Raw genomic sequence first — 26,111 nt, 5'->3', positions numbered from 1 at the left:
GAGCTAGCACAGCTCCAACAACTTCAAAGCCTCAATTTGAGCCACAACGATTTTCAATCTTTACCAGAATGTCTTACTGCACTTGCAGGCCTGCGTCTTTTGGACTGCAGTCACAATGACCTAACTGCGCTGCCCCCTGCACTTTGGCAGCTTCACATGCTGGTCCGTACGCCTCTTGTCCGTGCTTGACGATATCGTGCTGCTGCCTCTGTTTGTGCGTGTCTGTTTGAGCGTGTGTCCGTATGCTGCTGTCTGTGCCTCTCTCTCTCTCGAATCTCTCTCGAATCTCTCTCAAACTCCCAAATTCTCTCAAACTCTCAAACTCTTTCTTTCTGAGCTCATAGCTGTTTCGCTTGCATCTGCTGCCTTTCTGCCCCGTCCATGTCAGGAATCGCTCAACCTTGCGGGCAATGCGCGGCTAGCTTTACCTGCCGGCGTGGCGTTTGATGACACGGTGAGCGTCATGACCTGGCTCTGTCAGCAAGCGGGCCAGCCCTACCAACCACCCTCCCACTACATTGGAAAGACGCTTGCTTCAACCGATTCTGCATCAGGCCCTGAATCGCATGTGGACAATCTGCGGCGCCTGCGCCTGCAGGAGGAAGAACGGGTGCAGCACTTGCTAGCCCAGCGCCAGCTGCAAGCCGAGCAGGCCGCAGCTGCCCGACTGGCAGCTTCCCAGGCCCTTGAACAAGACGCCGCCCGCCACCAAGAGCTGGCCCAGCAGGCAGCACGGCAACGCCTAGATACTGCCACCCAGCTACAGCAGGTCGAAGCTGCCGAGGCGCAGCGACAAGTCAACATCCAGGCTGCCGCGGAGGAGGAACGGATGGCACTTCTGGCTCGCCTTGCAGCGGAGCGGGCTGAAGAGGACCGCATTGCCCGTGATCTGGTGGCACTGTGGGAAGCAGCGCGCAACGATCCGAGCAAAATGTCCATGCTCATGGGTCAAGATGACCGGCAACAAGAGCTGTACATGGCCGCGGCCATTGCTCGTGATGCCAGTTGCCAGGCCGCAGTGGAGCAGGCCCGCCAAGCAGAGCGAGCCGCCGAGGATCTGGCGCGCCACCACACGGCCACGCAGGCTGAACTGCAGCAGCTGGCCCTCGCACAACTGCAAGCGCACCAATCGGCCGTCGATCGAGCCATGTCTGCTTATGTGGATCAGCTCAGCGAGGCTCGCCAGCGCACGGGCGAAGCTTTGCGTCAGCAAGAACAGCAGACCCTCTCACTGGCGGCAGGAGCGAGTCAGCATCTTGCCCTGCAAGATCAAGCGCTGCAAACAGAGATCCTAGAACTGCAGCAGAGCCTCGAGCGCTTAAGCGCCAGTCGCAGCTCCACTAACATGGAACAGCAGCGGATCGCTCAAGAAGCTGCCAGTCAACAGCAAAAGGAACTCGAGCGCCAAATTGCTCACCTGCAGGCGGAAGCCCAGCGGCGCGAACGCGCCCATCAGGAGGCCCTGGTAGCACTGTCAGCTGCAGATGAGAAAAACTATCGCGCATACTGGCAGGCTCGCCTGGAGCATGCTCTCGCAGCCATGGCCAGTGTGCAGCCCTGTGACCCTGTGGTACAAGGCCTGCTGCACCAGGCTGGTGTCGAACAATATGCGCCTCTGCTCGCTAGCCATTGCGTGGACGCGGTCGTGTTGCGCGTTCTTTCGGACACAGATCTCGAGAAAATGGGGGTGCGCACCTTGGGCCATCGGAAAAAAATCTTGAAAGCCCGCGATGCACTATTTCGTCTTGAATAGCTGTTCTGAGCGGAGCTCGCTGGACGAGCTGGTCTCGATGAACAATGTCACGTCGATACCATGCCCCTCAGTCCTGGTGTTTCGATTGGCCATCTCTATCGAGAATAAGAAAAGAGCGGTAAATAGTCTGCGACCTGCCCGTTCGACTTCTTTCCAAAAATTCAACCTAAACATACAAGTGCTTCATCCCGCGACCAATCTCAACAAATCCCTCCCTCGCCATCCACCCCGGTCGCCAACAACTGCATCTTTCAAGTACCCTCAGAATTAATCCACGATGTTCAGTACAACAACGCTCTCTCCCAACTACTCTCAAGTCTCTCTCTCTCTCTCTCTCTCTCTCTCTCTCTCTCTCTCTCTCTCTCTCTCTCTCTCTCTCTCTCTCTCTCTCTCTCTCTCTCTCTCTCTCTCTCTCTCTCTCTCTCTTCTCTCTCTCTCACTCTCTCACTCTCTGTGCTTACACATGTCAATTTGTTTTCATTTCTGATCATCTCGGAACAAGACCGACATCATCTCGCCACTGCCGTTCAGTGTGTTCTGGCTCATTGCTGCTGGAATAGCATTATCCTCCCCAAGCACGATGGCTACCAGTACGTGCCATGTTCCTGGCTTTTGCATGGTCTGCCCTTTTGGTCAGGGTGTCGACTTTGCGAGATGCCCCACACAACTGACTCACTCACCCGGGTCGCAGCTGCCACCTCAGAGTCGACCATGTTCGCCATTGACCTCGACGGCTTTGGTGCGCCAGAGGTGCGGTCGCCCCTGCTGCAAAGGCGCGCGCTGGTAGCTTGAGCAGCCGCATCTTGATGCTCTCACTCTGCCTGTCTTGACCTCGCTCAGGTCATGAAGTGGAGCTCGGTCCCGCGACCCAACCTCCAGCCTGGCGAGGTGTGTTTCTGCGTCTGACATGCTCAGGTCTCGCGACCAACAGTTTCTGACCCTGTGCACTTCATGACCATGGGAGTTTGCGCCATCACCCCTGCGAGATAGGTCTGCATCCGTGTGGCTGCCAGCGCCGTCAACCGTGCTGACACCCTACAGCGCAAAGGCAGTGCGTAGGCCCCCAGCCGCCAACTTGCCACATCGCCCCCTGCTGTTGCCCGGCAATTACCTCTAACTTTGCCCCTCTTGATGCAGACTACGCTCCTCCACCTGGATCCTCTCAAATCCTCGGGCTAGAAGCCGCTGGCGTGATTGAGGCCGTCGCTGATGATGTTACTACCCTGAAACCCCAACAACGCGTCATGGCCCTTCTCGGTGGTATGGTCAAACCCTCGTCATGCGTGCGGCTTCTCCTGATGTAGCACGGCCCACGCAATGTGGCCAACTCCAACTGCAACGCTCATTATCAACTCAACGCACAAATACATCTGCTGTCGTAAAAGGTGGTGGCTACGCCCAATACGTGTGCGTGCCCGCGGGACACGTCCTTCCAGTTCCCACTGGCATGGAGCTGCATACCGCTGGTGGTCTGATGGAGGTCAGCACTTGTTTAGTCCTGTACTGTGTGCATGCCCGCATGACGGGCGGCGCCTGGAACCGCGCTGATTTAATACATATTTGCTTGCACAGACCTGGTTGACAGCTTTTCAGCTTCTGCACCTTGTGGCAGGTGTCAAGTCTGGTCAGTTCACTCGCCTTGATCATGAAGTGCTTTTACTCCAACTTAGCTCCGTGCTTGCTTGTTGGCAATTTTGCCCTTGCTTCGAACCGCTCTTCACATGTGCACTGCGCATCTGTCGCTTGCAAATTGTTGCTTTTGGATACGGGCCAGGTGACCGCGTGCTGATTCATGCGGGCGGCTCTGGCGTGGGTCTTGCCGCCGTGCAGCTGGCAAAGGCTGCTGGTGCCATCCCGCTGGTCACAGCTGGTTCGGACGCGAAAATCGCCAAGGTGTGCCATTCAACCCCCAACCCCCTTTCTCCAAACAAAATAAATCAAAATGTTCGCGTCCTCTATCTGCCCGAGGCGCCACTGCAACAAGACGCCTCAATCATACACAACCTTGAGCGTCGAGTAGAAGAGAGACCTTTCAATCACTTGAAAATGAGCACTCAGTTCTGGCAATGTCTCATCCCCCCTCCCTCGTGCGGAGATACTCTGCGCCCACAGGCCCAGAGTTTGGGTGCCACAGCTGGTTACAATCGCCACAACGGGAGCTGGGCAACTGCTTTGAAGGAACAGTATCCTGATGGCGTCCAGGTGAGTAGCCTAAAATCACATCTGCGTGTAAACCTGGGTGTTGCGCGCTTCTCCAGGAAAATTCGCATCTCCTCCTGCGGTGCGTATGCTGCAGACTCAATCGGCTACGCACTAGGTGGTACTGGACTGTGTGGGGGGTAGCTACTGGCAAGACAATACGGAGGTCCTGGCCGTTGATGGTACCTGGGTTGTGTATGGCCTCATGGGTGGGCCTTCTGTGGAAGGCCCCATTCTGGGCAAGTAAGTTTAACAGACACATCACTGGCACAGAGACTTTAAGCAAAAGACCGAAGAACAAATATCTTTAGCGATTGGCTTTCGTCGGTCCTTGTCATATCTCATTTGTCGTGCCCACCCATGCCATAGAATTTTGCGCAAGCGCCTGCGCGTGATTGGTACAACCTTGCGTAGCCGAGATGTCGCATACAAGGCTGAGCTAGTGGCTCGTTTTGGTAGGGAAGCTCTGCCACAACTGGCCTCAGGCGAATTTGAGTACGTCGCATAACCACTCGGAAACTATTGCAGCACGTTCCTATCCTTGACTACCCCGGGCTTAATGCAACTGCTATTTTACTCTTTTCTTCCCTCAGAGTGGTGATTGACCGCCAATACCCAATCCAAGAAGCCGCAGAGGCACACCGCTTTGTGGAATCCAATGGCAGTACGGGCAAGGTGTTGTTGATTGTGGAAGCACCTGTCTCCAAGGATGAGTTGTGAGGCACAAAGTTGCCCAGATGCGCAGGATCAATGAATGTTCGCTTCCCCTTCCAGCTCTGGCGGGCCTTGACTGGAATATCCCGAATAGGGTGTCTGCCTGAATTGATTGACGCTCAAATTACACACTGGCTGTACTTCTATTAACACACAGGACTCAAACTAACGTGCAGATTTCAAAATAATGGCCTCAACAACCACATTAGAGCTGAACCTCATACTGGTACTCTTGTTCGTAATGGTTTTGATGAGAATGATGGTTGCGATGACCGAATCCATGCCGGTCGGAATGTCCTCGGTGTGTATCCTTCAATGTTGGCTGCAATCGAAACAGGGAAGGCTGCCCCAACAAAGCACTATGACCTTCCTCATGGCGGCTGTGGTGCTGTGATCGGAGGCGATGTTGATGCTCTCGGCGGTGCGCGTGGCGCGACTCAGCCTTGCTGCTCGATCGAACCGCCAGTTGGTCAGATCGGTTGGCCCCTGACGTCAACTCCAATCTGCGGGCGACATGGTGGTCGCTACCAAACAAAAACTTTTCTTGTTCATAGTCATCCGAGGGCGATGTCTCCTCTTGGCGCAGTGTCAGGCGTGTTCCTGAGACCATCTCAGACGATGTGATGGCCTGTGATGCAACAGACCGCGAGAAAAGCTCTTCTGCCTAGAAGTTTGCATCATGCAGTGGCAAGCCAATTAGCACCGCCAGAATACTTCTGCGACTGCAAGGCTCATAGTTATCAACCCTAAACACAAAACAAGAGTTTACCTTGGCGTAAAGGTTGCGCTCACGAATCTCGACTTCTGAGAGCTCACGATCGTTCTGTTCAATCTCTTGCTCTGGTTCTCGATCGTCGCTGTAAAACGTCGTGCGGGTTACTGTTTGAATCTCACGCACACCAACCAACCGAATGTGTTGGCCCTACAAGGAATGCAACCAGATCAGCGCGACCAAAAGAGACAATCAAGGCCCATCACAAGCGTGGCATGTAAGGCGAGTCAGCAGTAAAGCAAAGTACAGGCGCAGAACACACCTCAGTTTCCGTCCAACTCTCGTCTTCACTGTCCTCCTCGTCAACCTCGCTGCCCTCCGAGTCCTCACTGTAGAGATCCTCCACGATCTTTTCCTTAACGACCATACGAGGGGAGCGGCTCTGCAAACAAAAGAGGCAACGTCAACGTTTACGCGCAGAGGTGATGATATCGAAATGAACGGGTTTGCATGCGCTGCAACAGAGGAAACCAAAGACACGGTGCATTCAACCATACTTACTACAATGGGAGGATGGCTCTTGGGCAAGCGTGCCAAAGGCAAATACTCCTCCGAATCGGCCCCCGTGCGCACTTGATATGACCCCTCTGTCACCACCCATTCATCTACTTCTGACTTGTCGACCACCTCACGATAATCCGAGTGTTCAGCCAGGCGACTCGAGCTCTTACTGCCAGATCCAACCACTGGCACGCGCCGCACAGGCAACGCAGACTCGCTGTCATCCACTGCCTCATGCACAACTTCCAGGCGCTCGCGAACGCGGTACTCGTCGTCTCGAAGCACGGGCTTCTGGTAATCGCTTGGCACTTTGATGGGATCAGGCAATTGTTGGCGATGGCCTTCCTCGTGAAGATGAGAATGTCGTTGCTGTCGTTCGTCGTCCATCTCCTCAAAGTCGGTGCGAACCACTCGTGAATGACGCAAGCGAAACTCTTCATCATCCCGTGCTTTTGAAACATAGTCACTTGGGGCACTTACGGGTGCTGGGAGAGGTCGACGAGAATACTCCTCCAGAAGGCGAGGCTCGCGTTGGACCCCATGACCTGCGTCCCGCTCCTCCGCGTAAACACGCCGAACAACGCGCCTCTCCTGTCGGTCTTCTTCCGAATGGCGGCGAGGGGTTGATTTATAATCCTCTGGCGCTACGATGGGCGCAGGCAGCGGACGGCGCGTGATATCTTCAATGTTTCGCGGTTCGCGGTGGGCAGCCCCCGTTGGCTGGTTGTCGTCCTCATCTGTGTAATACTCGCGCTGGATGACGCGCCGTTCCCGGATGATCAATTCATCGTAATCACTCGAGTCTGATTCAGAGGAGAGAGCATGTCCCTCTGACTTGCGGATGGCGCGGCTCTGGCCGCGGTTGTTCACGGCGTCCAACTCGTCCTCATACTCGCGAACAATACGACGTCGCTCACGCATCGAGCGCTCGTCATCGCGATGAGGCTTGTGCACATAGTCCGCCGGAACCTCGATCGGGGCGGGCAGCGGCCGGCGCGACGACTCCAGCGCTTCGGGCGCATCCGACTCGTCCTCATACTCGCGAACAATACGACGTCGCTCACGCATCGAGCGCTCGTCATCGCGATGAGGCTTGTGCACATAGTCCGCCGGAACCTCGATCGGGGCGGGCAGCGGCCGGCGCGACGACTCCAGCGCTTCGGGCGCATCCGACTCGTCCTCATACTCGCGAACAATACGACGTCGCTCACGCATCGAGCGCTCGTCATCGCGATGAGGCTTGTGCACATAGTCTGCCGGAACCTCGATCGGGGCGGGCAGCTGTTGAGGGGGAAGGTCAACAGAAGCTTGGCTAAGATTGCGAACTGGCTGGTGTGTGCTTCGAGCGAGTCGGTGGAGTGACGAGTCACGAGAAACGGGCCGAGAGCTCCGCGGTTGTAGACGAGAGGACGCGTGATCTTCGCTTGATGAGACATCCTCGGGAAAAGGAAGAACAGTCATTCGATGGACGGCGGTCGCTCCGCGCCGACACATCGTACTCCCGAGGGTGACGCTCCAGGTCCTCATGCTCCCGTCGCTTCGGCACATACTCGTCCGGCGCACCCACGGGGCCCCGGCGTCGTCGCTCCTCCACATCCTCGGGCATCTGATCCGATGGACGGCGGTCGCTCCGCGCCGACACATCGTACTCCCGAGGGTGACGCTCCAGGTCCTCATGCTCCCGTCGCTTCGGCACATACTCGTCTGGCGCACCCACGGGGCCCCGGCGTCGTCGCTCCTCCACATCCTCGGGCATCTGATCCGATGGACGGCGGTCGCTCCGCGCCGACACATCGTACTCCCGAGGGTGACGCTCCAGGTCCTCATGCTCCCGTCGCTTCGGCACATACTCGTCCGGCGCACCCACGGGGCCCCGGCGTCGTCGCTCCTCCACATCCTCGGGCATCTGATCCGATGGACGGCGGTCGCTCCGCGCCGACACATCGTACTCCCGAGGGTGACGCTCCAGGTCCTCATGCTCCCGTCGCTTCAGCGCATACTCGTCTGGCGCACCCACGGGGCCCCGGCGTCGTCGCTCCTCCACATCCTCGGGCATCTGATCCGATGGACGGCGGTCGCTCCGCGCCGACACATCGTACTCCCGAGGGTGACGCTCCAGGTCCTCATGCTCCCGTCGCTTCGGCACATACTCGTCTGGCGCACCCACGGGGCCCCGGCGTCGTCGCTCCTCCACATCCTCGGGCATCTGATCCGATGGACGGCGGTCGCTCCGCGCCGACACATCGTACTCCCGAGGGTGACGCTCCAGGTCCTCATGCTCCCGTCGCTTCGGCACATACTCGTCTGGCGCACCCACGGGGCCCCGGCGTCGTCGCTCCTCCACATCCTCGGGCATCTGATCCGATGGACGGCGGTCGCTCCGCGCCGACACATCGTACTCCCGAGGGTGACGCTCCAGGTCCTCATGCTCCCGTCGCTTCGGCACATACTCGTCTGGCGCACCCACGGGGCCCCGGCGTCGTCGCTCCTCCACATCCTCGGGCATCTGATCCGATGGACGGCGGTCGCTCCGCGCCGACACATCGTACTCCCGAGGGTGACGCTCCAGGTCCTCATGCTCCCGTCGCTTCGGCGCATACTCGTCTGGCGCACCCACGGGGCCCCGGCGTCGTCGCTCCTCCACATCCCTCGGGCATCTGATCCGATGGACGGCGGTCGCTCCGCGCCGACACATCGTACTCCCGAGGGTGACGCTCCAGGTCCTCATGCTCCCGTCGCTTCGGCACATACTCGTCTGGCGCACCCACGGGGCCCCGGCGTCGTCGCTCCTCCACATCCTCGGGCATCTGATCCGATGGACGGCGGTCGCTCCGCGCCGACACATCGTACTCCCGAGGGTGACGCTCCAGGTCCTCATGCTCCCGTCGCTTCGGCGCATACTCGTCCGGCGCAGCGGTTGCATTTGGCAATCTTACATTGCCCTCTAACGGATGTCCCTTGTACTCAATCAAGTCTGGGGCCTTGGACCGTGTGTTTTCACCGATCCCGCCTGCGGGTGATGCACCGTTACGTCGCTGATCCTCTGGAACTAAATGAGACTGCTCTCGGCGACGATGTGTGCTCTTTCCTGGTGCGCCTTCTTCGACCTCGGGAATGTCATATACTCGTCGAGAGGGAACATCGTCGTACTCTGGTGATGTGCCGTAATGAGCCCCCTCTCGAGCTGTCGAGGATCGTGGCATGCGTCCGCTTTGCTCCGGGCCATTGAAAAACGAATGACGACGAGATGCAGCTTCGCTAGTGACCGCAGAGCTACCCATCGAAGGCTGATCTGAGGAGACTGAGCTCGATCGACTTTGCCTCAAGACCTCGCCCTGCAAGTCGGCCAGTTGTCGCAATGTTGCAGCTGTTTCGGCTCGATCTTTCTCAGAATTTGTCTTTGATTCGTTTGCTCGGCGGGCCATGGCATCCTTTGCAATCTCGGCCTGGGCAGCGCGCCACCGTGAGGCGGCCAAGGCTTTTCTCAAATCTCGAACTTGGGCCTTTGCGCCAGCCAATTCTTCGGCGTCTGCGCGATGTTGCTCTGCTTGTGCGGTCAGTTCGCGGTCCAGATCAGCCAACCGAGCCTTTGCAGCGTTTTTCTCGTTTTCCAAATCCTTGATGGCGTTCTTCAGGTCAGCCATGTCTTGGGCACGATCTTTGTTGGCAGCACCATGATCACGATGAGCCTGGTCCAGATCCTTTTGAGCTTGATCAAGAGCTTCGGGGCTTATATTGGCAGCAGCCTGCTTAGCGCGTTTGAGTTGCTCCATGCGTGCACGCGCGGCCTTTTCAGCGGCCTCGTTGTCCTTTTGCCTTTGACGCAACTGATCACGGGCCTGATCAAGATCTTTCAAGAGTTCTTGCACCTCATTTTTCGCTTGAGCGTGAGCATCCTTGGTCTTGTGAAACTTGGCAGCTTGAGCTGCATCTGCCAACCCAACGGAAGGACGACGCGACTGGCGTGTTGATGGTGCACGTAAGCGCTGCTGTCGATCGTGCTCCAGCTCGTCCTGCAATGCAGCCTTGTCTGTCGCAGCGTCGTTAAGCTGATTCTTCATGTCAGATACATCGGCCTCAGTCTTGTCCAATTTATCTTGAAGCACATCCATGGCAGCTTGTGACGCAGCTTCGGCCGCTTCTCGCGCACGTTTCTCACTTTCGATCGTGTCCAGAGCATCTTGAAGCCTTTCTTTCGCCTGTTTTAGCGCTTCGGTGCCATCGTTTGCAGCTTCGAGTTTGTCCTTCTTGAGCTGCTCGAGTTGGGCCTGTGCATCTTGCTGTGAGCGCTCGAACTCGGCACGAGCACGATCATTGTCTGCACGAATACGATCCAACTCGCCCTTGGTATCGTCCAGCTGCTGCATGGCGTCCTGGTAGTTGTCTTTGAGGGCCTGAAGATCATCTCGAAGCTTCTGCTCAGCTGCAGTCTCCTGGTCCATCTGTGCGTCCCGATCCGCTAGCTGCTTGAGGAGTCGCTCATTTTCCTGTCGAGCCTTGTCGCGCTCGGTCTGAAGCGCATCCAATTGCGCTTGCACGTCAGCAACCGCCTTTTCTTTTGCCGAGATGGCATCCTGTATGTTGGCCACCTTTACCAACGCCGCAATGTGAGTTGAATGGTGGGACAAACAGCAAAATTCTTAGCATGCCCCTGGGCTCAAGTGTGCAAATGAGCTTCGAGCACAAAGTCTGGGGTGCACACTGCTCACCTCATCTGCGTGTGCCGTGTGAGAGGCACGGCGTTGAGCGCGCTCGGCATCCAAGTTCTGCCTTTCCTTCTGGAGGTCGTCGTCCAGGTGTGCAAGAGCAGCCTGGTCTGCCTCGGTGCGCTGCTTCTCCAAGTCTGCAAGTCGATCCGCAGCCCGCTTCAGTTGCTCCTACAGTGCAAACAGGGAACGCGGTGATCAGTAACTTTGAACATATCCCAAGAGGCTACCAAAGTTGCATTGCTTAACGAGTAGCCCAAAACAGCGATCCAAACGCATTGACGACGGATGTATCATGCTTACTTCGCCTTCTTGCTTGATGCGCTCCTTTTCTTGCTCAGTGTCTGCCAGCTTTTTTTTGAGCGCCTCGAGTTCCTTGAGAGCATTGCCATTTTGGCCCTCGAGATTTTGTATCTGATTTTGTAGCTGTGCAGCACTTTGTTGAGCAGCCTCGCGTTCGGCCTCAGCTTTGGCGCGCTCCGCCTACGCGTACGAGGTTGAACGGATTGCATGTAGATGGCATAGCCGGGAGGTGATATGCAAATCACACGTTGAGGAGACAGGGTCGTGGAAGTGAGAATTAGAACCGATCAGCGAGCAAACAGAAGCCAATGGCAGCATACTTACCTCTAGCTGCTGACGTTCGGCCTCAGCAGCCTTGAGCTTTTCTGAGTTTTGGCGTTTGAGCTGCTCAAGCTCACCGGCTTGTTTTTTTCGGCGCATGGAGGAGTCACGTGCACGTTGAATTGATTGTTTCATTTGATCCTGCATGTTGCGCAGGGCGTCGGGCTAAGGTTCCAAACGGAAGCCCGACGAGAGATGATAAGCATACTTTGCAGCAAAGACGCAGGAAAGCGAGGCAGCGACGACTTGAATGCCGACAGTAACATACACGTCCGCTGTTGAGTACACGAAGGTAATGCTTGAGCGTGATCCAGTCGTTCTCCATGGGTACCATAAGATGTCGACCCAGTCGACGAACAAAGACACCAGGATCACCGGCTCCAAAGCGATAACTATGGACAGCAAGAACAGCAAGGACTTGAGGTGAGGGCAGTTTGAAGTGAAGACATGTTGGGTCAGAATTGCATGAGACGTACCGGCCCAGGTCATCCCGATCGTCCGCCAGAGTGGGGTCCATGTTGAGTTCTCGCAGCAGCTTCCGGATGGCTTCGGTGAGATCTTCTGCGTCGGCATGTTGATGTTCCATGACACCCTCCAGCAGAGCTTGAACCTCATGCTCCATTTTGATGAGCTGGGGGGGCTCAACCCCGTGTTGAATGCGAGCGATCTCCATCAGACTGCGGAGAAGGGGTCAAGCGTGAACAAATGAACATTAACTGCTTCTCAAACGCGTGGAGTAGAGAAGAGGCAACGAGAAGTCTGGGCCTACCAGTAGAGCACGCGTTTTTTGCGGCTGCGATCTTTACGCATTTCTACGACGTCGTTGGACTCAAAGCTGGATGTCGAAGGTTGAAGATGAAAGTGAGGCGAAATATGGCGAGTATTTTTACAAAGACATTTTGCCTTCTCACCACTCTGCGGGTTGCGCAGGGGAGCGTTTGACGTACAGGATTGTGTCTCGGACGCCAAGGTTTCGTGACCATTGGATAAACTGGGCGACGTTATCGCGCGCTTGCCAAGTACCGCTATGAGTCTTGGCGTTGAGATGTAGTTTCATCGGAGGTGAATAAAAGGAATCAGGAGCATCGGGGTTGGTCTGCTGCGCCTTGTGCCATTCAGCCTCGCCCACGTTGATGGCCTCTGCGAGCTGTATGAGATAGACGCCATTCTCTGTTACACCAAGCACACGACAAGGCAACCATTGATTGAGGTGGCAGATGGCTTAAAAGAATCCATGACGGGGCAGCGTTTTGGGAAGGCAACGTCGCATCATCCGGGTGTGCTGCCATATGCAAGGTGAGCCAAGCCTGCGATGGGCGTACCAATGTCGGAGAGGAAGGAAGAAGCCTTAATGTTGGCATTCAGCACGTCTTTAAACCACAGCGCCAGGTCTTCCTTGTATGCGTCGAGGCGATCACTTTGCAGCTCGTCTTGCCAATCATGCATTTTTCGATCAAACTCAAACTAGACAGGAGAGAGTGGGAGGCAAGGCAACGGGCCGGGACGGGTAAATAATGAGATCAGAAGCGAATGCTGTTAACTCGCAGGTTCAATGTGCTCGGTCCGAGGTCGGCGTGGCATACGTACGGCGAGATGAGCGCGCTGGCTTTCGTTCACATCTTGATCGGCAACATGAGCCGCATGCTGTCGGTCGTAGAGACCATGCCCGCGATGCGTATCCACATCTTGGGCGTGCAGGAGGTGTTGCGCCATGGCGGCAGCGCGCCGCCGCGAGCGGGAAGACTAGCAGTCAAGCACACTACCAGTGGGCCGGCGGCCAGTGGCACGCCTGTACACCAGGGCAGCGTCAAAGCTAGTCCAGGACAACCGGGTTCAAGATATGGTGGGATGAGGCGGCTCAGATGCGATTGCTCGGAACCGGCCGCACAAGCGAGTCACACGGATGGCTGGATCGGCTGGCGACGAAAAATGGCCACACTTTCACACATGAAAAGAGAGAAGAATAACTTTCGTACTTGTCTTTGCGGCGCTCAAACGATCCGAGTCTCGGATTGTCTCGGGCACTGCAGCGCCACTTGACCTAATAAGGAGGAGTGGAGGGCCGCGTTCGGTATGCCTCTGTTCCCGGAAAAAGGTGCGTCTTTGTGAAAGCACGAGTTGATCCGTTCAAAGATCTTTACCCTGGAGTCGGCCGTGCCGATAGCCAATAGCAGGCGTTAACTTCATGCACTAGATCTCAATGGGGTCGGGGGGAAAGGGGTCGGGGGGAAAATGGTCGGTCGCCTGGAATAAGAAGTAGGGGGCCCCCCTGGTTGCCGGGTGGGACGTGGCGTTGCTCAGTAGCCTTCCAGCAACGTTACCACACGCTACCTGGTACATCCACAAGCGGCGGCTAGTGGAAAGGAGGTGGTGGTCTACGCGTTGCAGTTGGGCTTGGCTTGACTGATCCTGGCCCTCTCCGCTCGCCTGGGGTGCGCTCGTGCTTGTGTTGCAGGGGCAACACGAGACAAGACCAACAGAGCCTAGCAATCCTTCCTGGTGAGCTTCTGGATCTGGCTGACTTTTGAACTTGCTTGCAGGTGCGACCACCACACTCACCAACTCATCGTGTCGAGGGACGTCACCTCCGGCAACAACCGCGTCTTGGATGACTCAGAATCCATCTTCTGAGACAGACCACCGCCTGCAGCTGGATAAGCGTGTGCATACACGCAGTCACACAAGCAATGCCGTACTGTGCAAGACAGGAGAGACTCGTTCTTTGTGTGCTCGTCGCACTTGCGCTTGCGCGTGACCACACTCTCGCGCGAGGCCATCCATGCGTGCGTGCATGCAGTTGTTTGCACACAAAACAGTATATCGGTGAAAACAGTTGTTGTGATTATGGGCCGTTGACAACCAGATTCGCGCTCTCTCTCTCTCTCTCTCTCTCTCTCTCTCTCTCTCTCTCTCTCTCTCTCTCTCTCTCTCTCTCTCTCTCTCTGCCTCGCGGCACGCGCCCCGGACCTGGCCGAGGCTCGATCACCGCGCCCACTGGTGCTGACCCTAAAGATGCGGAGATGGCATTAAGTGCCGTCCTCAATGCCAGCAGCAACGCAAACAATGCCGCGCCAGCAGCCGTTGGGCCGACAGCCCGGCCCCGGCCAGCCCCAATCCCGGCTGTTGGGGGCACCCCCCCTGCGGCGGGCGCTGCTTCCACTGAGCCCACTGGCCCCGAGGCTGCTAGTCTGCCTGAAGAGGATCTTTTGCTGCGTCTCTTGGGCCCGGTCGAACAGACCCCCGCTGATGCGCAACTCTACGAACGGCTGCTCAAGGGTGACGACGAGCAGATGGATGATGCCCGCACTATCCTCAAGCGCGTGGAGGCTGAGGTGGCCCTTCTCGATTCCTGCTTGCATGAGCTCTGTCGCCGCCTCACCCTCAGTCTGCCCCGCGAAGCCGCCTACCTCAAGCGCGTGCAAACTCGCAATCGCCACACCTGGCGCAGCGTTCCTTCCGCCGTATGTGCCATGCTCTGCTGCCGCCAGCCCCTTCCAAACCGTGGTGTCCCTCTCCGCTATCAGTCTCTAACATGGGCCACCATTTTGTCCTCCTGCGACCCGGCTTGTCACAGCTGCATCTCATGGAACAGGAGCTGGCAGTTGTTCTCAACATTGATCAAGTGTTGCAAGAGAAAATTGGGGCCTTCAAGACGGAAGCCACTGATCTGGCCGCCCATCTCCGGTATGCCCAACCTGAGCAGGCTTCTAGCCACACACCTGTGACTGACGTGCCAGCAACCACCATGCTCAGTCTTGCCAATGCCGCCGTTAAACCTTTCACAGGACCGTGCAAGAACAAGCCTTTATGAAGGCCTTCCACACTCGCATGGGCGCTAACTTAAACCCAGACAACGATGTTCCTGAGGACTACACTCAGAGCCCAGCAGACGCCAAGCACGAGCTCAAAGGTGCGTCGGATTCATAGCTCTGTTCTCTCCTTCTTTGCACCCACACACAATCGCACTCCGTGCGCGCCAAGCGCGGCATGACTGACAAACGAGCGGTATGGGTGCATCAGATTTGTACGAAATGCAGCGAGCTCGTATGCAGTCGGAAATTGATACGCTTCGCCAGGAACGCGATAGCTGGCTCAAAGTATGGCTAACCCCAACCACCATTGCTTTGACCCTCACCCCTCATTCGTTCAGGTCCCGCTTGGCCTCGGAAGAGGTGGTCAAATTTTGCTTTTCGCCTACTCACGCTGTTCGATGCCAACCCTTGGCTTTGCTAATCATAGGCAAGCATGGCAATGTGTGATGTCCTGGCCAGTCGTCGCAATATGAGAACCATTCAACGACTTCGCATCCATCAGTCGGCCTGGTTTGACTTTGCTCGGCACTTTGGCAACGTCATTCGGGATGGCAGTGGCGTCATGCTGGACGAGCTTCGTGGTATACTAACCAACGTCAAGAAGCAGGTGCGGAACAGAGCAGACGCCATTGGCCGGGGCACAAGCCCGCCTACATGCCCATTTACTGACCTTTCCACTGTTGACTTGCCGCTCTGCCCCGTGCTACCAGATCTCTATTGTGCGACGCCACTTTATCAAGGACGATGAAGCCATGCGCTCAAAAGTCAAGGTACAAACGCCCGAAATTGGCTTGCCGGCGCGCTGTTGACCGTGACATCTCGCATGGCTCAGCTCTGACTTTTTGAAATGGCATTGATGTGCGCCTGCTCACTCTGCCTGGTAATCCATTGCGAACAGCGCGTGGCCGGCCGCCTCGACACCTTGCGCACCACCGCCGGCGTGATTTTGCTCACCAACACGGCTGCCACCATCGATGCCAACCGAAGCAAACATGACAATGCGCGTGCAACCGTCTCGGAAACTGAGGCGGCCCGACAGCTCTTGCAGAATGACGTTCGCTTGACTGATGCTCTTCGCGAATTTGCTCGGTCTGTGTCGCCCTGCTGAGTAGAAAACCTTTTTTTTTTTTTTCTCGATCGGTCTTGTGGTTTTTTTTTTCTTTCTTGTTTCTATGCATACATGTCTCTCTCTTTCTCTTTCCCTCCCCCCTCTCTCTGCTTCACTCTCTGCAGCCCTCACTCTTCGTGGGTTGTTTAATGTATCCCCGTCGGTGCGGCTTGCCTGTTCCACTCACAACTGCTATCACTCGCTTCGTGTTGACGACAGTGTTTTGGGCGAGGAGCTGCACTCGTTGACGACAGACCGCCTCAATTGGGTCAAGGTCAGCCAAGCCATCCCTGACTTTTGTCATCTCTTCCCACCTGGGCGCCATTCTCACTTCATACTCGCGCGTCTTTTCAGGAGCAACGTACACAAACCCGTCAGCTCATGGATCAGTGGTCACTGACGGCCGAGGGCCTCTACAAAGCTCACAAGTCTGTCATCACTTTGGTCCCGCCTTCTCAAATTCCTCTGAACCCACTTGCTGGTGACCCTTCTGAATGACCGTTGGCATCAAGACATATGCGCAAGGCTCATTCGTTTGTTTTTCCGCTTTCGTCACGGGGGCTCTGCAGAAGCACTCTTCGCCAAAGTCTCACCCCCAAGCTGACACAGCTCAATCAGGCTATTCACGCCACCTTTGATGCGGTTTGTAGAAAGCATTTTGTTGATAAGACTGCCTTCAATAATAGCCCGCTCTCTGACTCATGCCTGCCTCTGCTTTGCAGCTTGAGTCGGGCCTCTCGACCTCTGGGCGACGAGCCGATCTGCTTCTTGAGTTGATTGGCGGGTTTGAAAAGAGGTGCAGCCGCATCAGCCATCCTTGACATGCTTTCCAGTCTGCTCGCGGCACTGCCCTCAGCTCACTCGCTTTTGCCCTGGCTTACACTTGTCCCCGCCCAGTGCTTTGAAGCTGCGTGGGAGTGCTCTCAAGGACCGTTGTGTAGAGATTAGTACGGTTGCAAACCACTGGTTCGTTTGGCATTCTTCCTGTCGACCCCACTGCAATGTGCGTCGTTGGCGCTGATCTAGACACGAACCTCACTTCGCCGTCATGATGTGTGGGAATAGGGTGGACCGGCTGTCCAAGCTAGAAGATGACTTGAGTCGCCAGCCCGCCTTTACAGCCATTGCCACACAAGCCGATCAACTCGTACTGGCAGCCACGATTGACACCCAAGCTCATTGCGAACGTCTGGTCACGCAGCTCAACAAGGCTCACCAGGAGATGACAGAGTGGACCATCGCCATGCAGCACGCTTGTGTTGGGGTTCCGGGCACTTCTATCGGCACCGTCTGCGACTGGGCCGAAGGCGTTGAAAGTCTGCTACATTTTGGATCCAGCGAGGTCCGTGTCTCGTATTCGAGGACAGCTGACCGGGACCTACCCTTCGTCTAACAACACATTCTTACACAGACTCGCGCGTGTCTTCCCGCTGTCTCTCACAATGTTTCTCCTGGCGGTAGCTGGTTGACTCGGCCACGGGCACCCTCGACATTTTTGTACTCCGAGCACGACACAAGGAGGACGAGGAAGAGCTGCACACGTGGCAGCAGGAGCAGGACCAAGTTCAACGCGTGGCCTCGGAATGTAATGACTGGTGCCGCCTCGCCAAATCAGCAGCGCAAGCCTTGCGCTCCGATGGTGGCTTGGCTATCATGGACACAACGTTTCAAAGCAATGGCCAATCTGGTGATGCTCTTGATTCGGAGGTAAGTCCCACGAGCTGCCCACACATCCTTTCAGCCTCTTTTGACCACACGGTTTCACGGTCTCGTGGGATGTGTCCGATGATCCACATAGGCATGGGCCAAGCCAGAGGGTGAGCTGACAATCAATCATGTTGAAGCAGACGGTCGTGTTGTATCCGAGCCCCTTGACCCTTACACCCGACCCGAGTGACGGTGTGCTTGATTCGGTCAAGAGTTAGAACTGGACGGTTTTTTTTTTTTGTTTTTGTTTTTTTGTTTTTTTTCGTTTTTGTTGTTAAGAAGGAACCCACGACCAGAAATCGAGTAGGATAATCGAGCACCATAGCCTGTGATCCACAATCTTTCCTTGTTTACCCTCCCCCACCACCATTGCCGTCTCTGACACACGTCGCTGATAGCGAACACAAGACGAGACGAGCCATCACAAACCAATAAACTCACTCACACACACACACACACACACACACACACACACACGAGCACATAATCTGACAAACATAACGGTGGTGGTGTTGCACTTGCTGTTCATCGCATTTCTTTTTTTTTTTTTTTTTTTAGGGGAGGAGCGATCCGATCGGCAGACGGTTCGGTGGCCAGCGGTGACTGTTGTGGGGCGGCGGCCATTTGTTCGCCCGATCGGAGGTTGATAGCTTTACAAGCTTTGTCTCATCCTCTGAGCTGCAGTGCCAGGCGCAAACAGCATCATGGAAACTCGGGAAGAGTCAGAAGGTACGCGAGGTGGCATGTGCGCGGCTTCGCGTGGCAGTTGTGGTTTGAGAGGCGCTGGAGGGAGTCGTGCAGTGCAGTGCAGTGCAGTGCACGATCGCTCACGCTTTGATGTGATGACTGCAGCTTCAACCGAGTGGCTGACGCATTTGGAAGCCGATGCTGCCGTGCTCAGGCAACGCCGTACTGTCCTCGATTCGGCCGTGGGCGCAGACATGGTGTGTCCCCGTTATGAAGTCCTAGTTGCTGCCCTGGATCTCCAGCCCTACTCAGTCAATGCTCATCGGCATGCTGTCTGTCTCACATCTTGCCGCCTCACGCCAATCACTCCCTCCACATGGCTGATGTAGAGTGATGCGATGCTCACGGCCCTGCAAAACTATCGACAAAGCACACTTGATATTGAGCTGAGGTTGAATAAAGGTACTTTCAAGCAATGGCAATGATTTTATTATACTCTCGCATTCCAACCTGAAGATGCCTGTCTGAAACCACATTGTCGGCCCGTGTCTACAATTAGTATTAATGCTGTTGGTGACTGAGCAATCGACCCGAGTCGAGCTCTCTCGCGTCATTGAGACTCGTGAGGTATTCCACCAGGTTTGTCAGGCAAATTTGATGCAAGACAGGCACATTCATCGCTTCACCTTGTCGTTACAACGGGTTGCGTGACATGTCAATTGTTTCGTTTTCCAATTGCCGCGCATGGACAGGAAGAAGTGCAGCGGATGAAGCACGAACACGATGAGCTCAAGTCCAGATTCACTGAAGCTAAAAGTGAACGTGACGAACACGCCAAGGCGCTGGCGGCAGCACGTCAAGCGCAAGCTGATGTGGAGAAGAAGCTGAAAGAATGCGGCAATGACGACAAGGCTCATCAGGAAGCACTCGGCAAGCTGGAGAAGAAGCTGAAAGAGCAAGACGAGGAACACGTTAAGGCGCTGGCAGCAGCACGCCAAGCGCAAGCTGATGTGGAGAAGAAGCTGAAAGAATGCGGCAATGACGACAAGGCTCATCAGGAAGCACTCGGCAAGCTGGAGAAAAAGCTGAAAGAGCAAGACGAGGCGCACGCCAAGGCGCTGGCAGCAGCACGCCAAGCGCAAGCTGATGTGGAGAAGAAGCTGAAAGAGCGAGACGAGGAACACGCCAAGGCGCTGGCAGCGGCACGCCAAGCGCAAGCTGATGTGGAGAAGAAGCTTGAAGAATGCGGCAATGACGACAAGGCTCATCAGGAAGCACTCGGCAAGCTGGAGAAGAAGCTGAAAGAGCAAGACGAGGAACACGTTAAGGCGCTGGCAGCGGCACGCCAAGCGCAAGCTGATGTGGAGAAGAAGCTGAAAGAGCAAGACGAGGAACACGCCAAGGCGCTGGCGGCAGCACGTCAAGCGCAAGCTGATGTGGAGAAGAAGCTTGAAGAATGCGGCAATGACGACAAGGCTCATCAGGAAGCACTCGGCAAGCTGGAGAAGAAGCTGAAAGAGCAAGACGAGGAACACGCCAAGGCGCTGGCAGCAGCACGCCAAGCGCAAGCTGATGTGGAGAAGAAGCTTGAAGAATGCGGCAATGACGACAAGGCTCATCAGGAAGCACTCGGCAAGCTGGAGAAGAAGCTGAAAGAGCAAGACGAGGAACACGCCAAGGCGCTGGCAGCGGCACGCCAAGCGCAAGCTGATGTGGAGAAGAAGCTGAAAGAGCGAGACGAGGAACACGCCAAGGCGCTGGCAGCGGCACGCCAAGCGCAAGCTGATGTGGAGAAGAAGCTTGAAGAATGCGGCAATGACGACAAGGCTCATCAGGAAGCACTCGGCAAGCTGGAGAAGAAGCTGAAAGAGCAAGACGAGGAACACGTTAAGGCGCTGGCAGCGGCACGCCAAGCGCAAGCTGATGTGGAGAAGAAGCTGAAAGAGCAAGACGAGGAACACGCCAAGGCGCTGGCGGCAGCACATCAAGCGCAAGCTGATGTGGAGAAGAAGCTTGAAGAATGCGGCAATGACGACAAGGCTCATCAGGAAGCACTCGGCAAGCTGGAGAAGAAGCTGAAAGAGCAAGACGAGGAACACGCCAAGGCGCTGGCAGCGGCACGCCAAGCGCAAGCTGATGTGGAGAAGAAGCTGAAAGAGCGAGACGAGGAACACGCCAAGGCGCTGGCAGCGGCACGCCAAGCGCAAGCTGATGTGGAGAAGAAGCTGAAAGAGCAAGACGAGGAACACGCCAAGGCGCTAGCAACTTTGAAGGATAAATTGCACCTTCAAGACAAGAGTCTATTGGCGCGTCTTCAGGGCCTGGAGGACACAAACAGCGAGCTTCGAGCAAAGTTGGACGAGACTGCGAGCCTATTTGAACAGGAGCAGACCGCTGCGCGTGCCAAACAAGCTGAGCTGGAAGAAGAAATTTCGTCCCTTCAGGAGATTATAGCTCATTTGGAAGGCTTGCTAGCCCAGATGGATGATGATGCTAGCAGTACCGCCTCTAGTGAAACTGGAAGAAAAAAGGCACCCGCGCGCAAGGGACCTCGTCCTTCCCAAGATGACAGCGTACACAACGTCATGAAGGAGCTTTTTGATAAACATGGTATTGATGCGTCCGTGCTTCAGTATAAGGCGCCTGGTAAGTATCAAATTGCTGGCTCATCCAAAGTCATCAACGTGCAGTACAAGGGTAGCAACCTGATGGTAAGTTCTGATCATGAATCTGGCGCTAGAGTATCTTTCTCTCGCACACTCGGTTTTACCATGTTTTGCTCACCTCGCACATCATGCTCTACCTTGTTGTACTCTTGCAGGTGCGCATTGGTGGTGGATGGCAGTCTCTAGAAGAGTATTTGCTGGACAAGCATCACATGCACCATCGCCCTGATGATGCAGCCGTCAAATTTTCTCAACGCCATCATCAGAAGATTGAGGAAATGAAACACGGCTCAACTTCAAGCTCTTCTTCCTCCACAATCCCAAAGTCCCCTAAGGTCTCAAAGTCACAGAGATCATGAAATGGTGGCTGTACATTCCCGGGAGTCTGGTTGGGTGTTTTTTTGTTTTTTGTTTTGACATGTGAATCGATAGTTTGATTAAAACTTTTCTATTCAAGCAAAGTGGGCGCACGCTTAACTCTTTTGAGACGCAAAACTCGACGCCCTCTCGTGTAGCCATAAACAATGAACATCAATAATAACCAAGCAGCATAAAAAAAAGGACACTGTCCATGAAAGGAGCTCTGGAATAGGCGTAAAACTAAAATGGTGTCACATTACAGCACACCTTGACGCAGCTCCCAAAGGTCTAGACCGGAGCGTACATCATCGAATCGGGGTTGCTCGAGCGCGCCACGGTATCAGCCACGTAAAAGTTTTGCGAGGTGGTCGTCGCGGTTGACCCTGATGTATTTCCAGTCATGTCAACAGACACGAAGACACTGGCCTCGGAAGCGCGCACGCTGGGCACACTTGGCGCGTATTCGTAAGCGTCGTCACCAGGCGCGAGAAGGCACTGATTGGGAGTTTGATTGGGAGTTGTTGAAGTTTGCTCGACTACCACGGCCGTATTGTGCGCCATAGCCGTAGCCATGGCCAATCTCTGTGACACGTCTCTCATGCTTGGGCGCATCTCTGCCTCGGCCAGCCAACATTCATTCATGAGCTGAGCCACCCCCTCTGACATGGATTTGGGAGCCGTAAGGCGATAGCCTTTCTCCACTATAACACAGAGAAGCGAGAACGACCACCCCATTGAGCACATGCATCCAACAAATGAGCAAACCTGAGTACCGTCGATGACTGCGGGCAATACGTATGTTGGGCAGACAAACCTTGATGTAAGATCTGTTGATTCCCGATGCCAGCGTATGGCAACTGGCCGTGAGAAAATATTTCAAAAAGGACAATGCCCATGGCCCAAACATCGCCAGCCAGGGTAAACCGCCCATAAATGAGCGTTTCTGGAGACATCCTAACAACGGCGATCCATCACAGAACGGGAACGCGTGAGGCAAACGCTGTCTGAACGTCTGAAGGATGACCGCAAAAAGCAACATGGCGCTTAGACATAAGAATGATGCAAAACGTTACCAGCGGATGGGGACCGGTGTGGTGTCGTTGGCATTGCGGGCGTAATATCCCTTGTAACTGGCGTCCTTGGAGAGTCTAGAAATGTCGAACAGTCAATAAGCTCTTCAATCGCCAGCATACGGGATGAAAACAACTCGTGCTTTCAGCGCGAAAATGGTTGACTCAAGTACAACGCAACTTGCGATCGCCGTTTGCAGGCATGAGGTGTGGTTGGCGCATAACTCACCCAAAGTCTGCAATTTTCACGACCCCGTTGGCATTGACGAGGCAATTGCGACAGGCCAAATCGCCTAAACTCGGTTCATGCAAGAGCCCATGAATATGTGCAGCAACACCAAGAGTCTTGAAACTAAACTCTATCTGACAGCATTCCTTCGTCATTTCCAAACGAGGCAGCAACATAGAGCAACGAACGAACCGTGTACGAATTGAAGGCTGTGCAGGTACGACATGCCCTCGGCGACATCAGAGCTCATGGCCGTCAGCTGGCGCGTCGTCAAGGACTGAGAAAGTAGCAACGGAACTTGGTGAGATGTGTGCCACAACAAAAAGAAAGATTGCTGGCCAGATGCATGGAAGCGCAGATCCACCTTAGCAGCCGTGCGCAGGTATGACAGCAAGTCGCCTTTCTCCATGAGTTCGGTGATGACGTAGAGAGGCTCTTCCTGTAAGCAAACGCCTAGCAGGCGCAGCACCTACAGGGTGTGATTGGCAAGAATGAGCCATATGTTGGGAATGAACTTGCCAAATGCCAGCGGGCTGATTAGAAGTAGAGGCGGCTGGTATCGTGGGCCGCACTACCTACATTCCGATGGTCGAAACGCTTCATAACGTTTGCTTCCTTGACAAAGCGGTACATGTTTTCCACGCTGATGCTGTCCGTGGTGCCAGATTTGCGAGAACCACATTGCTTAACAGCAACATCAACCTCACCGACTTGATCTCGAATATCAAGCGCGCGGGCTCGACTGACGGTGCCAAACTGTCCTTCACCCAGATGTCCCTTGAAGAAGAGTTGCTGACGATCGTACTCCCACTGATCTGGTTGAGGTGGTTGATAGACATCCAATGCCACGATCTGCGGGGACACGGTACCAAACGGTGCTTGAGTGGAACTGAATCCCTGAGCCGAAGTTGCGTCATCGACTGGTGGCGGCGTACCTTCATCTTGTTCTTCTTGTGGCGGTAGAGAAGGTAAGCAAGCACGAGTACCAATGCAGTCAGGGGCAAGACGACGGCAAGCGCAATTGTGGCACTGCTATTTTCAGTGGAACTCGAGGCTGCCAGCTCACAGTTTTCACCGCGGTACCCACGCGTACAGGAGCACGTGAAAGCCTCATCATATTGCACCTGGGCAAACCACGCAGAGAGTGAGCGGCACGACAAGCGCGGGTTTGCAGGAAGATGATAATCAGCCAGCAGACTGCGTGCGCGTGCGGTAGCAGGAGGCAGAGAGAAATGTGAGCTTTCAACAAGGCGGACCTGATCAACGCAAGTTCCAAATTCACCACATCCTGCGCCGTTGGGCCCATTTGCAGCCGTATCGCAGTCGGACCCCTGCACTGAAATGGCAAGGACGGCCACGATGGCCTCGTCGTAGCTGGAGGCGGCATAGACGATGTACTGCCCATAGTCACCGGCCTCGAGGGGAGTGCCTGAGATGCTACCATCCAGAGGGTTGAGCACCAAACCTAACCCAGGCAGGCGTGCACACGACTTGAGGACCTTTGGCATGGAATCGAGTATGGCAGACGAGGCGTAGCCATGTGTGCTGTCTGTTGCCAAATGGCTTCTGCTGCGGATAACCCAACCTACCCGTGGGTAATGTCAGGGGAAGAGTCGAGTACACGATGTCGTCGTTGACACTGCGCCTCTATGTGTCAGAACACAAGAAGTGAGGATGGATAGGCATGGACGGCCAGGGATCAGACAAGGATCTGCACGGGGTACAACGTAGATCAGATGCTTACACGGCGGCTTGCTTCGCCCTCGTCGTCATCACCCTCTTCATCATCATCGTCTTCTTCATCATCATCATCCTCGCTGTCAAGGTCACCGCTTTGAGCTTGGGCCGGCATGCAGTTTTGGGCGACTGTGGGTAGGATTTGCCCATAGGAGCCGGCTTCAAAAACCAAATCTTGCGCATCCAGCGATTGGACGGTGCAGCTCTCCGTGTTGCTGGTGACAACGAAAGAAACGACCAGGAATGGGCGAGTATGATTGGTGGTTGTATTAAAAAGATTGATAGTGGCGGGTCCATATGAGCCTGCTATGGTGGCTCGACCCAGAAGCTGTGCATGCGCGAGTTTACAGGATACAAGCAAGATGAATATCAAAGTATGGGGACATGCCACGGATCGCTAGGCCGTATGCGGCCACCTTAAAACCATGACCCGCGTGCAACACACCTGGCCGGTTTCGGGTACCAAAGAGATGCCTGTGGGGAGGTTACAGGGCAGAGGGCAGCGAAACTGCTTGTCCGCTTCCTGGACGACGGGAAGAAATCCGGCGTAGGTCACATGTTGTTTGACGTAAGCCACCAAGCGAAGGGGCTTTTGTGCATGTGACAAGGGTGCCAACGCAGCTAGAAAAAGTAGCAGCCAGGCCGCCAAAAGGCTTGGCGTTGAGCGCATGGTGAAGCAACGCCAGGTCGACGAGCGTCTCCCCGATATGCAGCTGGCAAGATCAAGGCCGGCGTGCGACCCAAAGCGTGCGATCAGAGACCAGGCGCCTCAAGCCAACGCATAATCAAGCCAAATAAAAATGACCAAGATCGTCCAAAAAGGAGATCAAGGTCCAAGCGCGGGGGTGGAGTGGGCCGCGATCAAAAGGGACACGCGAGAGGCAGCAGGAGACAGCAGCAGGTCAAAGAAATGCGGTGAAGCAAGCGGGGGGAAAGAAAAATTATCAGGGAGGAGGAGAAGAAGGAGGAGGAGAAGGAGGAGGAGGAGGAGGAGGAAGAGGAGGAAGAAGAGGAAGAAGAGGAAGAAGAGGAAGAAGAGGAGAAAGAAGAGGAAGAAGAGGAGGAAGAAGAGGAGGAGGAAGAAGAGGAAGAAGAGGAGGAAGAAGAGGAGGAGGAAGAAGAGGAAGGGGAGGAGGAGGAAGAAGAGGAAGGGGAGGAGGAGGAAGAAGAGGAAGGGGAGGAGGAGGAAGAAGAGGAAGGGGAGGAGGAGGAAGAAGAGGAAGGGGAGGAGGAGGAAGAAGAGGAAGGGGAGGAGGAGGAAGAGGACGGGAGGGCGGGAGGAGCCGAGCACGAGGAGGAGTTGTTTGGTTGTGAAGCACAAACAACTCCTCCCTTTCTTACATGTTAAGTAAAGTAAAGTCTCCTCTCTGATTTGAATTTATTGGAGTTGAAAGTGTGACTTTCAACAGAGTTCCTCTTACAAGAATTTTTCTCTCCCTCTCTCTCTGTCTTCCTTCACACACACA

General features: G+C 55.2%; 5 protein-coding genes across 5 annotated transcripts; 3 read left to right on the top strand and 2 right to left on the bottom strand.

Moving 5' to 3' along the window:
* Positions 1 to 2,743: 2,743 nt before the first annotated feature.
* On the top strand, positions 2,744 to 4,672 carry MONBRDRAFT_13798 (uncharacterized protein; the record flags this gene model as incomplete). Its single annotated transcript, XM_001742709.1, has 9 exons — positions 2,744 to 2,804; positions 2,891 to 3,013; positions 3,139 to 3,233; positions 3,326 to 3,377; positions 3,528 to 3,646; positions 3,866 to 3,955; positions 4,071 to 4,195; positions 4,322 to 4,447; positions 4,546 to 4,672. Coding segments are annotated over 9 exons (918 nt in total), but the record flags the coding sequence as incomplete, so codon positions are not given.
* A 199-nt stretch (positions 4,673 to 4,871) lies between these two features.
* Positions 4,872 to 12,982, bottom strand: MONBRDRAFT_5194 (uncharacterized protein; the record flags this gene model as incomplete). Its single annotated transcript, XM_001742257.1, has 15 exons — positions 4,872 to 5,294; positions 5,436 to 5,588; positions 5,701 to 5,820; positions 5,940 to 7,220; positions 7,432 to 8,543; positions 8,611 to 10,528; positions 10,649 to 10,816; positions 10,949 to 11,128; positions 11,273 to 11,434; positions 11,538 to 11,661; positions 11,746 to 11,946; positions 12,039 to 12,104; positions 12,181 to 12,439; positions 12,592 to 12,733; positions 12,857 to 12,982. The coding sequence occupies 15 exons, from the start codon at positions 12,980 to 12,982 to the stop codon at positions 4,872 to 4,874; spliced, it is 6,435 nt and encodes a 2,144-aa protein (XP_001742309.1).
* Positions 12,983 to 13,877: 895 nt separating this feature from the next.
* On the top strand, positions 13,878 to 21,608 carry MONBRDRAFT_22313 (uncharacterized protein; the record flags this gene model as incomplete). Its single annotated transcript, XM_001742708.1, has 23 exons — positions 13,878 to 13,966; positions 14,133 to 14,730; positions 14,844 to 14,953; positions 15,055 to 15,179; positions 15,290 to 15,366; positions 15,509 to 15,688; positions 15,792 to 15,851; positions 15,980 to 16,170; positions 16,409 to 16,463; positions 16,544 to 16,617; positions 16,759 to 16,831; positions 16,912 to 16,973; positions 17,087 to 17,155; positions 17,255 to 17,531; positions 17,651 to 17,896; positions 17,988 to 18,006; positions 18,455 to 18,480; positions 18,539 to 18,641; positions 18,749 to 18,840; positions 18,973 to 19,045; positions 19,143 to 19,222; positions 19,336 to 21,294; positions 21,405 to 21,608. The coding sequence occupies 23 exons, from the start codon at positions 13,878 to 13,880 to the stop codon at positions 21,606 to 21,608; spliced, it is 4,842 nt and encodes a 1,613-aa protein (XP_001742760.1).
* Positions 21,609 to 22,191: 583 nt separating this feature from the next.
* MONBRDRAFT_2178 (uncharacterized protein) lies at positions 22,192 to 23,733 on the bottom strand (the record flags this gene model as incomplete). The annotated part of the gene is made up of 7 exons (XM_001742256.1): positions 22,192 to 22,310; positions 22,424 to 22,563; positions 22,683 to 22,757; positions 22,909 to 22,972; positions 23,101 to 23,185; positions 23,273 to 23,377; positions 23,488 to 23,733. Coding segments are annotated over 7 exons (834 nt in total), but the record flags the coding sequence as incomplete, so codon positions are not given.
* Positions 23,734 to 25,445: 1,712 nt separating this feature from the next.
* MONBRDRAFT_22311 (uncharacterized protein) lies at positions 25,446 to 25,993 on the top strand (the record flags this gene model as incomplete). The annotated part of the gene is made up of 2 exons (XM_001742707.1): positions 25,446 to 25,546; positions 25,594 to 25,993. The coding sequence occupies 2 exons, from the start codon at positions 25,446 to 25,448 to the stop codon at positions 25,991 to 25,993; spliced, it is 501 nt and encodes a 166-aa protein (XP_001742759.1).
* Between the last annotated feature and the right edge of the window lie 118 nt (positions 25,994 to 26,111).

This window comes from Monosiga brevicollis, genomic scaffold (genome assembly GCF_000002865.3).
Source record: "Monosiga brevicollis MX1 MONBRscaffold_2 genomic scaffold, whole genome shotgun sequence".
Lineage (NCBI taxonomy): Eukaryota > Choanoflagellata > Craspedida > Salpingoecidae > Monosiga > Monosiga brevicollis.
The sequence above is the reverse complement of the archived record's forward strand: the minus strand, read 5'-3'. Positions and strand labels throughout refer to the sequence as shown.